Source organism: Cynoglossus semilaevis, chromosome 12 (genome assembly GCF_000523025.1).
Source record: "Cynoglossus semilaevis isolate Cse_v1.0 chromosome 12, Cse_v1.0, whole genome shotgun sequence".
Classification (NCBI taxonomy): domain Eukaryota; kingdom Metazoa; phylum Chordata; class Actinopteri; order Pleuronectiformes; family Cynoglossidae; genus Cynoglossus; species Cynoglossus semilaevis.
Genome location: NC_024318.1, coordinates 18226490 through 18243982, shown reverse-complemented (window position 1 = coordinate 18243982; position 17493 = coordinate 18226490). Strand labels below are relative to the sequence as shown.

The 17493-nt window shown below is 37.9% G+C and overlaps 1 protein-coding gene across 4 annotated transcripts in view; it reads right to left on the bottom strand.

The window, feature by feature from the left end:
- Positions 1-17493, bottom strand: part of nrg3a (neuregulin 3a) — a 280899-nt gene that overhangs the window by 23278 nt on the left and 240128 nt on the right. For 3 of the 4 annotated variants that reach the window (XM_025060603.1, XM_008322588.3, XM_025060601.1), the window contains one exon: positions 9373-9396. The exons of the other annotated variant lie outside the window; for it this stretch is intronic. In XM_025060603.1, coding sequence (XP_024916371.1) covers positions 9373-9396 — 24 coding nt within the window. The remainder of the gene's footprint in view (positions 1-9372; positions 9397-17493) is intronic. 4 annotated transcript variants of the gene reach the window in all.

The following is a 17493-nucleotide window of genomic DNA, read 5'->3' as shown; positions in this document are numbered from 1 at the left end:
ATATAAATATATTTATGTATGTATTTTTTTTAAAATTCCAAGGCTGCAGTACAAAAAGAGGTGGCTCACAACTCCTGATGAGAACGTCAGCGGTCAGGGATGAGTGTTTTCAGTCTCGTAGCATGATGACAAAAAAAAAAAAAACGACGTGAAGCTTAAAGGCTCTGTGAAGCATCTGTGATTGATATGTTACTAATTTATGAGGACATCAGGCATGCGTGTCAAACCAATTGATTTGATTATACTCTAGGATTAGAGGCGACTCGTCTTCAGGAAAACCTCAGATAGTCCAGTTGCCCCAGTGAATGTTTGAGGATAAAAAAACCCTTAATACTGACATATCATTATTTATCCCAATGATGGACAATCAGATCTATAGTACGTTATAGGCCTCCTGTGCATTTCACATTTCCATTTATGCATTTAGCGACTCACAAGAGCAGGATTAACAATCAACAGTCAAGGAGACCAGTAGTTAGGAACACAGGGCTTCCAGAGTGCAGAGGTGGAGACAAGTGCTGACGTGTTCTTTTTTAATGCCATTAACGTTATGACTCACTGTCACTTTAAATTAGATAAAGACAGGGGAAGACAGAAGGCAGGAAAGACACGTATGGAGAAATGTGACAAAGATAGAGTTAGGGAATTTGTAGGGACTCAAGACTGAGTATTTACTGTTCTGATCACAAATCATATAGTTATTTAGTGAGGTGAGAAACTTTTTTTTTTTTAGTGGAGAAGATTAATTCAAAAATACATTATGACGAAACTATACGGACCAGACCAAGATTCCCTGAATTGTATTTTAGTTTAATGGACCTCATTGTGTTTTCCCATAATACAACTGGATTTCCTTTTTATACCAGTCCTGTGTGTTAAGTCTTGAACATTTTCAAACGTCTTTCAACCCCAGTCTACACGCAGGTAATTAACTCCATTCAGACTCAAATGACCATGTACGTGGTACTGTAATTATTTTAAATATAACTAGTTTAATAAAAATAAAATGTGGTACTCGTTTGGAGTACACTGGTACAGAAGTAACTGTTTTACTGTAGGTCCGAAGAATGTCCTAGAGCAGGGGTGTCAAACTCATTTTGGTCCACAGGTCACGTACAACCTCATCAGATGTCAAGTGGACCGGACCAGAGCGATCATAACAAACAATAAGTCCAAGTTTGTCCCATTTGTTTTCATGCAAAGAAGTAAAAGTATTAATAATAATAACAATAATAAAAATAATATAATAATAATAATAATAACAATTATTATTATTTTATTATTATTTTAATTTTTTATTCATATTTAATAAAATATGATTTTTTTTAAATATCCAGAACTTGAAGTGTTTCTGTTTTTTTTTTCTTCCAAATTTATCATTAGGCTGTATTGAACCCAGCAGCGGACCGGATTTGGCCCATGGGCCGTATGTTTGACACCCCTGTCTTAGACCACTTCATAATAAAGTGGCTCGAGTTTGAATGAGTTTAGGTCAGCTCCTTGTTTGCTTATACTACCTTCTAGGTCTGCAACTGAAACAAGGTCTTCTTTTGTATCAATATAATTTTGTCAATGTTTTGCATTTATTTTATTTTTTTTGCATTGTGTTTTTGCAACTGTGCTGCAATGCTGTATTTCTTACAACACGTGACTCTTATTTTACACTTAAAGCACGGCCGGCAGTAGAGTTGCCTTTTATTAAATATTGTGCCATACAGATTAGTAATGTTATTGCAGTTGCCTTGGTCGTTATTCCTATACTGAAGTTTAATCAATAAGTGATGGACTAAAAGCTAAAATACCAGGGAAGCAGGATCATATACAGTAAAATGCAATAAAGCCTTCAAGGTTCTGCTTGTGTTATATATATCACATAGCCCCGGAGATTGCATTTCAGAACTAATACATTAGGAGAACTAGAATTTTCTCCAACGCCTCCTGTGACACTGCAAAGGAAGTAGACGATGAATCGATGGATCAAATCGTAATTACTAATGATTAATATGGTTACAATTTTGAATGGAATGACAACCCCTTATTCATATATATATGTGTGCAAGTGTGCGTAAAATACAATACTAATTAAAAAATACAGAGTTAGGTTAGCTCAGAGGTTCCCAAAATGGGGGGCGTGCCCCCTAGAGGAGCCAAAGTGCCATTGCAGTGGGGTGCAGATGGAATGAATAAATGAAACGTAACGCAGCATATTGTCCAACGCTGTAATGCTGAAAACGGATTGGTTGTAAAACTAATATCTGATAATAATATTGCAAAAACAACCATTATTTTTTAATTCCTGCTCTCATTTTTGCCGTCGCCCATGTTAACTGCTCGGACCAGCAGTAGCAGCCCTGCGTAGTGCGCCCCCGTCACTGCCCGCCCACTCTGGCCAAGTGACCAAAGTTGGCAAAATGGATGAGTTTAAGGTGCGTAAAAACAGTTAATATTTAAAATGTGTGAAATCAACAATCAATCAAAAGCCCACGAAATATGGGTCCTGTTTTTTTTTTGGGTGGGGGGCCTAGAAAGTTCCTTATGAACCAAAGGGGGGCCCGGCAGAGAAAAGTTTGGGAACCCCTGGGTTAGTCTAATAGTTTGGAGTTTGCTGTGGACTTTTAATTTCTACATAGCTGACTGTGGTGCCTGATGTGAGTGTACAAGTCAGTGAAAAACCATTATATCCCAAACCCATTTCCTGTTTCATCTGCTGTGTTTAACTTTCTATACATCAACTCATTCATATTTTTTGACATATAGAATTAATATTAAGGCGATTTAGACTAAATGCGTTTAGACATATGGATGTGTCAGGCTGCTGGCAGACAGTGTTGAGGTCTGTTGCAGAAAAAAAATGTAATTTGTGTTGCATTTATTAAATTATAGATAAATCACTGGCCTTTAACTTGAAGCCAATATCTCGTAATATAAACTGGCAGGACTTTGGGTTTGACCCGAGATGTTCATGCCAGAGCAATTCTAACAGTCAACACTCAAAAAACCACCAGTAGATTTAGGTTTTAAACATTCCATTCAATAAAATAACAACCTAACAACCAAAAACAAAGCCACAAGGAATTATATTTATATTGTATAAAACCATCAGTACATATTATGTTTACAGGAGGTAATGGGTTAAATGAACTTGGCAATTTTGCTCAGTACTCAGTACTGTTTTTTTTTGTTTTTTTTTTCAAAGTCAAGCTACAGTCCATTTCCCAGCATCTTACATCATGATTGTTTAGAAACACAGATTTGTTTGAAGCTAACGTAACAGAAAAGAAGCTACAATCATTGCCAAAAAAGGTAAGGTAAAAAGGTAAAATAATGGCTTAAAAAAAAAGAAGAAAAAAAAGGTAAAATAATGGCTTGGTGGACAATGATTAGGGCTTGTGAGTTCAAGTTTGAATTTTCAGCTTCGGTTGAGAAATGGTTTTGTTGTGAGTGAATGTCAATGACTCGGCTTTCAAGAAGATACGGCTGCTTCTACTGCTTTTCTAAAGCACGAGGGAAAACTCATCAAAATGAAATGTGGATGCTCTAAGCCTAAATCAAAGTCCATTAAATCGCACAACACTGCGCTCACAATATAATATCCCACATACATCTGCTTCTGACATGGCCGACACTAGAGAGCATGCACAAGGGGATCGAGCAGAAAAACAAGTTCCTTCATCAAAAACTGCACTGATCAATTAATAAGTGACAGCCGATGTGGAACACTTGTAGCTATTTATATATAAAAACTATTTTTTTTTAAATTACAAAATAAGCCCTTAATGCTTTCTTAGGCCTCCCAACAATTACGGAAAAAAGCACTAACCACGCACAGGAGGAGCTCAGCAATTTCATTGATAGCCTGGCCTGTGGTAAAGCCCCCAGGTGCTGACAGATCACGCCTGATGTTATCAAGCTTGGGAAACCCTTCTTACAATCTGTATTTCTGTAATCCCCTCTGTCTCTGTCAGAATCAAGGCTCTGTCCCCCCCCACTGTACACATGAAGCCAAGATTATCACATTATATAATCTCAGGGGAGACCTCAGTGAAAAGTGACATGTCTTTGCTCAGTGTCATGGGGAAGCTCTCGGTGTGTTGCCCTCCCAAGGAATCTAGCTCCTTACAGAGTGTGTCTGCTCTCACTTGCTATGCGTCTTCACCCTTCACCCTTCAGCTGCAGGAGAGATGATGGTGGCAAAGGAGAACGGTGTATCTCCACCTTTTCAACCTCAGGAATACCATTACACAGACCTATCCATATCCATCAATAAGTAATTTCAGAATGCAGGATTCGGTCTGTCTGAGAAGAGAAACCTCAGAGACCATACCAATAAGCAGTCGAGTGTCCTGGTGTTGGCCTGACCTTCTTTGGGATATTCTTCTTTCTCCCACTGACTTTTGCACTTGGGCCTGAAGAGTTTTACCTACACAGCGCAGAAAACTTTTAACTGTGAGTAAGGGCACTCTTGATGTGATTCTTATCGGCAAATGACCCACAACTAACATCCAACAGTAAATCAGGATAAAAAACTACCGGTAATTGATTTCCTGAAGGGAACTCCCAAGGTTCTATCTGTCCATCCATCCATCTATCCATCCATTCATCCATCCATCTATCCACCCATCCACCTACCTAACTACCTGCCTACTTCCTATCTTGAGACTCTTGTTTGCATGTTCACTTTTCCCTTCAGTTTTTTGAATTCCCATGATCAGGGAATTCAAAAAACTGATTCACAGGTAGAGAAGTCAAGATTCTGTCAGACATTCATAACACTGAGCTCTGAGGTCTCTGCACAACTATTGCATGTCATCAGGAACTTTCTGTACAGCGGTAAGTTTTGGAATCCCCACACCTGAGTACGGAAAACAGCTTCTGTCTGGAATGTGTTCGCTTTCTGGGCATTTTGCAGTGGAACAGAGGATACGATACGGAAGTCTTGAAACATTTACTCAATCTACCAGTGTACTTCGTGTCTTGCAATGCAATAAACTCCCCCTTGCCCTTTCATACTCAGCTGTCAACAAGTTTCAAGACTACGTGGGGATGCATGCAAATGTGACATAAAGATAGCAAGGATGGTGTTAAGGTTCCTTCATTTGTAGCCAGTCCATACATGTAGGAATCCACTGTTTTGGGGGACAAATATATCTTCCTACATCACACAACACAAACTAGAAACCTGTGGGCAGAAGCCTCCACTCCTGCTCAAGGCCCCGGTCCAATTCTCTATGCAAACTGCAAAAAAAAAAAAAGACTGCTGCTCCTCGGAAGGTTGTCCAGCAATTGAAACTGCAATAAAAACTTTTCAGGCTTTGGGTGCCATCCATCACCAGCACTGGTGGACAGATGCCTGTGGAGTGTTCCAGTCAGACTAATGTCACTTAGCCATTTTAATCACCCAAAGACACAGCTATCTTAAAGTAAAAATACCTGTGGGAAGACCACACATCTGTCCTTAAGACACAGTGTCTCTTTCATATTAATTATCCTGTCCTGTTCTGTACGAAACCCTCATTATACTGGGGCTCTCATACTGAGGTGGTATAAACCAGTGGTCCACAACCGTTTTTGTACCAAGGACCGGTCACTGCGGACTAGTAGCACCTGATGGAAGTTGATTGTTGGAAGAAATCTTCAAAATACATCTTTTAGACTTTATAGGAGTCAATGACATTATTTTGAAATATAGCCAGATTATATTTGAAAGTGGAAGGTACATGGATATGACTGGATTCTTTCTGAATGAAGTAAATTAGTACAAATTAAGTACATTTTTCATTGTGTCCCACTACGGCCAGGTAACAAATGATCTACGGCCCGCTACTGATACACAGACCTGGGGTTGGGGACCCCTGGTATAAACATTGACCTGTGAATTAGAAAGAACCATTTCATGTAAATTCACAGTGGTGTCTTTTTCTTTTTCTTTTTGTTTAGTGTCAGCTATCTTAGAGAAAACCTTCATCGCAATTAATTTACTGCGATTTTTCGAAATAATTTACTTGGCTTTTCATCAATATGGTATATTCACAGGCAGAAAGTAAAGAGTAAATAAATGGATGGATGGATGGATGGATGGATGGATAGATGCATGGATAGATAGATGGATGGATGGATGGATGGATGGTTGGATAGATAGATAGATAGATAGATAGATAGATCATCATTTACTTCAACAAAAAGTACAACAAATATACAGTTTAAGTTATTTAACTGGATACAAGAAAAAGTATAGAATCTGTCCAGACTTTATATATTTTTAAAGAACTCTCACTGCATGTAGTCTCGCCAGTGTCTAGGTGTTATGACAACTATAAACCAATGCCAAAGCTGAAAGCACATTAACCACTTTTTCTACAGCAAGGCACAAAGGGGTCTAGTCGCCATGGCCACATTTAAAAGGATACAGAAAAGTGTAAGAATAGTTTAGAGGTTCATATCAAATCCAGATAAAAGCTTTGCTCTTTGAGATTGAAGGGCAGTCAGCAGAGTCTCAAGTTCCTGGCTGAGCTGATCTGTTTATTCACTGAATTGGGGGTGGTGACCGTAAAGATAGGCTAAAGATAGGATCAGAAGCCCTTAAAAACCGTCAGATACACTGGAGCCACAGATCTAACACCTTATCTCACGGAAAACTGCATGGTTACCCTCCTTGGCAGAGGGCAATTATGATATGAATGATATAAGTGATAAATAAAACATCAAACAGAGTTCAGTTCTGCAACAGCAAACGGGACAATAAATGAACTGGTAACAAATAGCAGAAGTACAGTTTTGTACGCCTTTATCTGAGATTTAGAACATTAGAGTTAGCATGTCTACCTCTCCCCTCCATGCCTCAGGTTACTGCATCAGAATAAGTGGTGCAGTAGTACCTGGCTGAAGTTTCTGGGGCCCTCACTAGAAAGTCTGTTTGGAAGAGTTTATAAGCGGTCAAGAACAGAAAAGGTACCTCTAACTGCAAGTGTCAAATCCAACCCTGGAGATGTGATTGACAGGAAGGGCTAGCCCAGGGCTGCCCAATAAGTAGGATCTAACAGTAGATCGCAAAGGGAGTGGTGGTAGATCATGGGCAATAAAAATAGAAAAGATTAATACACAATTATAATTTTACAGTGTGTAGTACTGACCGTGTAGTTTAAGAATGTAATCATACTATGCCGTACAGCTACATGCATTTCATCAGTACCCCAACCGATAATGTCTATGTGAAGTATATTCAGGGAATATATATTCAATGGTTTCAATTTAGGTAGGTCACTTTAGTCTGGTTATGTGGATAGTAGCGAGAAATGTGTTTTCAGGGAAAAATAGGAATCAAAGGATTGGTTCTATAGTAGTTCCATAGTGGAGCGGTTAGCACGCCTGCCTTGGAAGCAGAGAGCAGGGAGTCCTTCGATTCCCAGAGGAGCCACATGCTTGACGCTCGATAATGCTAATGTAAGTCACTTTGGATAAAAGCATCTGCTAAATGCATAAATGTAAATGAACCTGTCTGACATGAATCTCTTGCTCATTCCGCAAAAAGAAAAATGTTGTTGAGTTGCACAGTTCCAAAAACATTTAATATATGAGTGATACCTCTCTAATGCATGATCAGAGTGATCAAGTTTGTTACTATTTATTAAGAAAATAAATTATATTTATATTAAATTATTAAAAAAACCCCTGCTGGTTCTGGTTCCAGGTCTGCTTACTATTATTATCAAATTGGGACTTGCTTTCTTTTGTTAAAATGCTAGAAGATATCGATGTCTCCCAAGATGAAAATGCCTAGGCTCTTGCCATGTTAACATTAGTAACACACCAAAGTAAATAAAAAACACTTCCTGACTGATGTAAAAATGAACTTATGCTACCATGCCAAGAATGGAATGAACAAAAAATTATTAACTAGGGGTCACATGAAAAAGTGAAATGAAATTTTAAATACTTTAATACAGGGTTAAAACAGCTTCACTTTTGCTATTTTAGCGGTGTTAGCATGCTAGCAACCCTGACCATGAAACACAGTGTGAACAACTAACGTTTTTGTTTGTTCTCTGGAGGATTTTGCCAAAAGTATGAAAGTATTTCCTAACCTACTGTCTCATTCCAAGAGTTCCCATATGTAGCTTGGTTGCTAAGCTAAGCTAAGCTCTTGTAAGTTGCATTGGATAAAAGCAGATAAATGCTCTTTTAAATTTTATAATAACTTCTTTAACAGACATCCTAGGTTTAAATGTGTAACTTACTTTATTGGTCTTTAACAAGGCTGGCTAAAGATGTGTGCTGGGAAGGAAAAGTGTGGCAGCAAGAACAATGTTGCTGAGGCATAAAACCTCTCAGTGAATATAAATGGGGAAACTTGTGAAATAGCTCCTCGGATTAGATCATCTGTCACTGTCATATTTGCATAGTCTCAGCAGGTTTTCTGACAAAAAAAAGAAAGAAAAAAACCACCGACTGCACAACAAATAGAAAAGAATGACTACCCCCCCCCCACCCCCCTTTTACAAAAAACATATAAATATAGAGGCAGTCATGTATAACCAGAGAAAGGGCACGGTTTCAAGATAATCTTGTTAGGGGTCCACATCTGAAAAAAACCTTGCATCACGTCAGCCAAGAGAAAAAAGTGTCTGCTGAGTGCTGGCTCACACCCCCAGCCTCGAAAGTGTTAACTAGTTTTCTGTACTACGTAGAAGAAAGTCACAACCAGCCGTAAGGATCGGGGGGTGATGATGAAGGGAGGCTGAAGGTACTCACCCTTCACAGCCTAGCAATTGTTCGCCTGGGAACAACTCGGACATATAACATCTGATGTAAGTCTCTTTGGTCAAGAATAAAACAAAACTTAAAGAAGTCACTTATGAAGGCGGGCTATCTGTGTGCACCAATACTAATGGGGAGTGCATTTAGTGCATTTAATAGACCCCGAGTTTCTCTCCATTCTCACTGTTTCCAAGGAGACTGCAGCGCATTGGTATTCTGAGGGGACACTTCATAAGCAATTGAGGGAGAAAGGAAAAGAGTATGAAAAAATAAGGAAAGCAAGCGAAAGCAATGAGATGGTGTGGAAAACAAGTGCAATGAAGACGTAAAGAAACTGTAAATATTTCAAACAAATACAGACCATTCAGCGTACGAAGCGTTTGGCTGTGAAGACGTGCGTTTACCAAGATGGCGTTCAACACAGATATATCATTTCAGATGATATACGCGTTAATGTCACATGCGATTAAGCACATCCGCATTTGACAGTGTGGCTGGGTGACAGTAATGAGGCATGCAATGTATGTAAGTAAATGTACAGCACAAACAAGTGAAGCAGCTGTGTGATGTAAACAGCGGCGACTCGTGCAAATGCAAAGCCAAGAAAAGCTTCCTTACCCATAAACTCGATGCCCGTGTGATCTGTCGTTCCATTCGAGCAGAAGAAAGAGTAGGAGAGACACAGAGAATACATTTTTAATTAATGTCATTGTGCGTTGCCATTGTTTTACATTTCATTTTAAGATCAGCGTGGTTGTGTGTTTCTTTTTTTTACGTAGGTTGTAGTATGATACCTTTATTCGCATCACAGAAAGGCAGGAAAAAACACTGGGGAAAAAATGCATAATGAAGAAGGAAAAAACGAACAGTATATAAGTCGCACCGGAGTATAAGTCGCACCAGTGCCCTCTAGCGGTTGTCAGTGTGAAAATAACGAACATGTAAATTTTCAGCGGTACAGGACTGGCAGATAAGTGCCCTCTAGCGGCTGTCAGTATAAAAATAACAAAAGTAAAATTTCAGTGGTACAGGAGCAGCAGATACTGGTACACAAGCCTAGAGACATTTCCTATGTAAAATTAAAATATAATAAAATTTTAACAAAATTTAAAAGTTTACATTTATATAAATTATTTGTGAATTCCAGCCATAAAATTCCATTAATTTCCCAAAGGGAACTCCCGTAGGATTAATAAAGTGCTATCTCTCTCTCTATCTATCTATCTCTCTATCCATCTATCTATCTATCTATCTCTCTATCTATCCATCCATCTCCCTATCTATCTATCTCTCTCTCTCTCTCTCTCTCTCTCTCTATCTATCTATCTATCTATCTATCTATCTAAAGAGGCTGCCTTTATAAGAAAGACCAAAGAAGTGATGTCACTGCTATCTCTGACCACACTGACTGAGATTTATCCACGTGGCCTTGATTCTGTGTGTGGTGAGCTGCTCTTTCTAGAAAACTCTGTCCAATCTGCTTCTCATCTTATCAGGCAATGCTGGCTGTTCATGTTTCACATTTAGCAATGACCCAGAGAAACCTCTCCCTCTCGCTATGATCGGTGATACCCGTTCTGCCCTTCGAGATACCTGTAATGTGCGTTTGAGGAAAATGATGAAGCACTTCTTAATGAACGTTTGGAGATAAATCTCCATCGGGATTTACACTTCAAAGTTCGACCACACGCCTTAGGAATATTAAGCTTTCACTAAGCCAGTGGTTCTTGTTATTATCAGATATCAATTTTACACCGCCTTCAATCAATCCTTTTTTTTTTTGCCAATATTTTGATAAAATTTACAACATTGGACAATATTCTGCGTTACGTTTAATTCATTCATTCCATCCGCAATTTGGGAACCTCTGCACTAAGCAATCCTGCATTTGTGGAGGCCGGTGTTGTTTCTTTAAATTTCTATAAACACCATACATTTGTCACAAATATTTTTGTAAATGATTAATATGAATTATTTTGGTCATTTATTGTAATGTTTAAAAATATCCGGTATTGTAAAACAAAATAAATTTACGAATTCTTGCAACATTTGTTTCGTTTCGCTTTGTAGCTAGCAATGCGTGGTAACATCTGAGTTACACAGAAATACACAGAGATAGTATTATAATAACTGCAGTGACTGTTGATCTCCGTGGAGACAAAGGGAATTGATGTTGTGATCTGTCACCATATCTGTCAAAGTGATGGAGAGTGTGCAGTTCGTCAATCCTCTGGGCAGAGATATAAGCACTGCTGCCGCCAGGGTTAGCAACTCAATTCACCATGGAGCTCAATGAGTAGAGCTTAGCACTAAAGCTGCAGAGGTTAGGGATTCCATTTTCTGCAGAGCTCAGTGGGCAGTGCATATATCAGCGCACGAGCTGTCAGGACGTGAGCTTCGGTTTTCGCTGGGGCCACCTATACTCAAGACGTATGCACTGCAGCTACTGCAAACCACACAACATGATTCATAGGTGCCATAAGTGGAATGCTGTCTGAGGAAACTGATGACCTATGGTTCACTGAGTGTCCAAGAGAGTCCATACTAAATGCCATGTTTGAATCGAAAACATGCACTGGGAAGTTTTACGATAGTATTTTTAAAACCTTAACTGCCTGACTATATTATAAAATGAAAAGAAATTGTAAGATTTGAATTTAACAAAAAATGTAAAGCTATAGTTTGGGGGATTATCTTAAATAAATTGGCGGCATAGTCAAAAACAGAGGGAGAAGCATATACTTGGAATATACTTTTGGGTTGAGGGTGGGTGGTTGGGGATGCTGGGGCCAATACCAAGAATCACCAGTATATGGTGTATATCCATCACCCTGGATAGTTCCCCCTTGCCTACATTTCATAAAAAACAAACAAACAAACGAAAAACAGAGAGTAAACACCATCTAAGTTATGTGCTCAATTCAAGGCCCGCAGGCCAAATGTGGCCCGCCAAGTCCTTTTGTGTGTCCCATGGGAGCTTAAAAAAATGTTTAATTGCCTTATACTAAAGTCCATGCTTCTGAGTTTCTTAACTTGATAAATAAATGTTTTATTACACAGAGCAATTTGCAATATTTGTAACATAAATTTATTCAGTTACAACCAGCCCTTCAAGGGGGAACTGTATTGCTGAAGTGGCCCCCCCATCAAAATGAGTTTGACAGTCCTGCTTTAAATGCCTCAGTTAATCACCTTGCCTTATTACATTGATCAGAATGACTCAAATGACAAGGATGAGTCACCACAAACTGCTAACAGAGATAAATATTTTCATCAGCTACATGCAAAGTGGTGGTGGCTGAAAAGTAACTTGTTTTGAATGCCAGCCCATTTATTGGCAGTGGAAATAAAAAAATCAACCATTTGTATTGGGCGTCCAATTTATTGAGTTTTAAAATGCAGTTCTATCCAAAATGATATGTTTCAATTTGGACAATTTTGCGGCACTGTAGATGTTTGAGGCATTACATCTATACTGTATTTTAGTGTTTTTTTGTCTGATTTGCACAATCCTTATCAGCCCGTACTCTCAGATTAAAATAGTAAAGGTGCATTATAGTGTGATTACATCACTACTAAAATGTATAAATAGCATTTTTTTTGTTTCATGAGCTTGATGCCTTTTACAATTGTTGCTATGGAGGAACTCTGATAAACTGATAAACATCAACACTGGAAAGATAGTTTTTATTTGGTTTATGAAATCCTCCATAGATTAGTCACCAGTTAAGTAACCAATACGGAAACACCATACCATACCATACTTTTTAAAAATATATATATCTGTAATACAAAAAATGTACCATAAAATGCAAAAAATAAATGTATATTTAAAAACCTGATTTTCATTTAATTGTCAAATTTGCCACTAATTTACCATTTTCCCAAAAGTCTTTGCTTCCTTTAAGCTCTGCATCAGTCCACAGTCTCAGCAGTACAGTATGTGGTTTACACTTTGTTGGCCAGCCTGTAAAATTGAATGCTTTTCTATCTGACCTTCTTTATTATTGTTTCTTCACAATAAGAGACTTTTGTTTTTCACCTGCGGCGGTTGCTACGGCAACTGTAGACCCTCTTTTATCCGAATCACTCGTGCTCGGTAATGCTGTTATCTGTTACTCTGATGTAAATACTACATGATCGCAAGCGAGCACAAACTAAATACTTCGTACCTGCACCCAGTAATCATGCAGTCACAAAGTATTTACATTTTTAAAAAAGGCTCTTCTGAATATTACTAACGCATTTGTGATTCGTCCTCGCTAAGGTTGATGACTTGGGAATTACTTCACAAACCAAAGTATATAAGCAGAAGTATATTAGAAAAATAAATCATATTTATTGAATAGTGAATCAAAAAACTTTACGTACATGAAGTTTTTCTGCACTTTCAACGTAGCTTTCATAATTCATCAAGAGGAACGGATTGAACACCCTAACGGGGTGCTTCTGGCCCACGGACTAATTCCCATGACAGGGTTGTGCTAACAAAAACAACTGTTGCCGTGGTTACTTTTTTTAACCTTAACCCTTAAATTAACACAGAAAGTTAGAGCACGGTGATTGTCTTCAAACACTTTCAAAAGAAAATCTGATTCCCCACATATAGCAATTGCGGACCCAAGTACCACCAGTGGTACGTCCCCCGTAGTTTGAGCACCAACAGAGCAGGTCACTACATTAACCTCTACAAATATTAAAGGCTCATTGTTTCTGTATTCATTGAACTGCGACCAGTCAGACAATCCATAACAGAATTTACATAAAAACCAAAGAAGAACAAACAGGAGAAAGAGAGAGAGAGAGGAAGGGAGAGGGAGAGAGAGAGAGAGAGAGAGACACAGGGAGAGAGAAGGAAAGAAAGCGGGAGCGAGTGTGAATTCAACCAGGATTATGTGTTTTGCAAAAATCTTTTCAACACACCCAAAATTATCTTTCCCTTATTGTAAGGCAAGGAAAACAGACAAAAAGCTCTGACCACTTGAAATAACTTTCAGAAAACCTTACTTTTAACTTACTTTTGTATAAAGAAATACTTTCTAAAATAAATTGACCGATTCTTCTTGTGTTAAGAACTTTTTTTTTTCATTTGTTTGTTTCGTTTGTTTACTTGTTCGTTTTTTTGTGTTTTGTGGAATAAAAGGTAACACACACACAAAAAAAGAATGCCTAACAAATTCAAAAAAGTCAAGGTGGGATGTTGCTAACAAAGAGCTGCCAGAAATAAGAAAATAAACATAAAAAATAATAAAAAATGAATACAGACAAACAAAATACATTGCAGATTTGAGACAGCTTTTCACTTTCTCAAGTTAGCAATGTAGCATGCGGCCTACAGCATATTGTTTCTGTTGTGTTTCTTCAGCCATACTCCTCTGGAAACAGCATCAGAAACACATGTTCATAAAAAGTTTGCCCCCGAGCTGCTGTCCGCCTGATATTGAAGTATATTTATATACCAGAAATGATTCAGTCGGCAGGGGAAAAAAAAAAATCCATGTAGACATTTAAAGCAATTTTAGAAAAACACATTTTTTTCCAGCCACAGGGGACTTGGCTAGTGTTCTGAACCTACTGCAGAAGCTAATAACAGTACAACCTGACAACAGAGGGAAGACTCAAGAACTAGGAACTGAACCGGTAACTGTCACACAAAAATAACACCAGATTTTTTAAATATAAAATGTATATATAACTATATTATATAATATATAGTTGGATGGAAGGACGCACTTCATTGTATTGCCTACAGATGGAGTGGGGTGCTAACTAAAGTTCCCAAAAAACAACAATATAGTCAGTGTAGCAAAATGTATGACATACAACCTGTGAATATAAACCAAGCTGTCGTCTGCGTATAGCGCAGCATAAAGACATATTTGTCCGCTTTGCTCATCCACTAATTCCCGTGCGAAATTTGTTTCAACATCACATGACAGAATGATGGAACAAGACTTTCTTAATAAATTAATGGGAGATGGCGACGTAACCACGAAAAGTTGTAGGTCAAGGACGTCGTGAACAGAACACCACCTGTGCAATGAATTTACATTTTAAATATTTGTATTCGTCTTTTCTCCCAATCTCATTAGACTACGAGGTGAAACAGTAGAAGTAAAGTAACACATCAAGAAAGACTTTGTTTCATGTACCAGCACGTACTGTCCTTCCAGTCTCGTCCATTACTTTATAACAACAAATACATGTTGACTATACAGAGGTATGATCTATCTCATGATAAAAAAATTGTTTTTTTAATGATTTAGATTATTAGACTGGTAGACTGCCTTACAAAAATGCAGCATAAGCTATTACCATATTTTTGGTATTTTACTATTTTTTCATCCACTGGCTGGGTTTGCGACTTATACTCAGATGCGACTTATATATTAAAATATATCTTCATTTTTTATTTTCACACTGACAGCCATTAGAGGGCACTCTAGGCTTGTGTACCAGTATGTGCTACCCTTGTACCAATAAAAATCTCCATGTTCATTATTTTCACACTGACAGCTGCTAGAGGGCAGCAGTGCAACTTATGCTCCAGAGCGACTTATATATGTTATGTTTTTGTTTTTTTCTTTTCTTTATGCATTTTTTGACTGGTGCGACTTATACTCTGGAGTGACTTATAGTTCAGTTCCTCTGCTGTGGACAGTCCAACAGCCTGGGCAGTGGTCCAAGATCAGTTTTCTTGTTCTTATGTAGGTTTCAGGAGGAGTTGCAGAAGAAACTAAAATGATCCTGTGAGTTACCGAGACACTGAGCTCCTTTTAGAATTAAATTTGTGATTATTACAGTTTAATTAAAAGTTTGAAATAAAAGGTCAGATAAAAAAAAATCTAAATCAAAGACAAGTGAAAACTACAGCTATTAATTTGACTATTGTTTATTATAACATAATAAACAATTGTATTGCTTTATCAATTAACCATATTAAAATGACAATACTTTTTATAAATAAGCCAAGCCAGAAATATATCAAAAATTTAATAGAATTTAATTTCTTATTTCATTAAACGAGCGCACATTGCACAGAGGTCAAACTGCCACTGTCCTCTGAACCAATGAAAAGAGGAATTAATAAGTCATTTGGAGAAGGCCATTTAGTGTAATTTCTGTCATTCACCTATCTACCAAAAAGGTCTCAGAGTCATTCATTTTCACCCACATTACTGTCAGGCTGTAATAATCATTATGTTCACTGCATGTGCTGTATAACTGCTGGATCTGACACTCAAAGGCAGGGATGTCAAACACACAGCCCGTGGGCCAAAACTGGGCCACTGGGGGGGGGGGTGAGATGGGGACGGGGTGTCAATCTGGCCAACTTGATGAATTTTGAAAGTGAAAAAAAATGTACAAACATGTTATATTAGTGATGTGGAAAATATTCATGATTAATGATATTTCATTAAATATGAATTTTTCCTAATAAACCTGTTCTGATATTTCATTAAATATGAATATTTCATAATAAACCTGTTCTTATTTGCATGAAAACAAAGGAGAAAAACATAGACTTGTACTGGTCCGGCCCACTTGAAATCAGGCTGGATGTGGCCCCTGACAGATACAGTTTTGTAACCCAAATGTTTTCAGCGTGCTGAAAGAGTAAACAAAAAGACATGATGTGCTTTTATTTTTATCCCAGAAAATCAAGGAGAGAGTGCACAATTATGAGACAAATGTTGTCATTATTGACGTCAAAGTTGCAGTCGTTCTGCCTACTTGCCCATGCCACTTTTGGTGCACTGCTAATTGCTAGCTGCACAGACTATGAACATTTCAATTATGAACATTTTCACTAAAGCTAAGCTAAAGCTTCCTCGTCTCATCCCGTGATACATTTTAAATATTTTAAAACATTTCCCCCGTGCAATGTTTAAAAGTTTTAATCTTCCCACGCAATAGCTCAACGTATCATTTTTACTCTTGGGCTCCACTTTAATATTTCTATTATTCTCAAGTGCAATATATACAATTTCTCGTGTGCAATATGGCGGTATTTTTAATCATCTCATATATATATGTACATACTGCGCACCTTAACAGTGGGGTATTCCATTCGTTTCATTCATTACCTTTACACTTATTCTTTGATTTTTTTTATATCCTAACCTGACGCTTATACTTGTTTTTATCCTTGTTTTTTTTAGCTCAATAAGTCACTCTTTGCCTCAAAGATCAATTCCCAAATGAAATTAAACCAATCTTCTTGAGAAATAAAAACGTCTTCAGTGCAACATATTAAAGCGATCGTGTTGCATTAAAATCAAAGCATAACTAAACTAGGGAATACCGGGGTAGAAGAGGTGTAATAAAAAGTTTGACGACTTGACTATACTTCATCAATGACGCTCAGGAATGAGTCGAAATATTGAACTACTTGAGCATCTTTAGCATTGCAAATATGTTTTTTAAATAAACTACTACAATTATTTCACAAAAAATAAAGAAGCAGTTTCGTGTCTATTTAAACCTATTGTGAGGTCTGACACCCAGGTGTGGCTGATGCTACAGTGCAGCTTGTGCTCCGTCATTGTTTGCAGACCGGCGATAATGTGCCTCTTCCTTTTCCTGCCAGCAGCTTCATTATTAAAAGCTATCTCTCCTTAGCACATTTTCAACCCATCTCCACCTTGTCTCTCGAAACTGCCTCACCCCAGCTCTGATCTATTTATTTGTAATAATGCCCAACGTGATCCAGCTCAGCCTCCTGTCTTTAAAACAGTG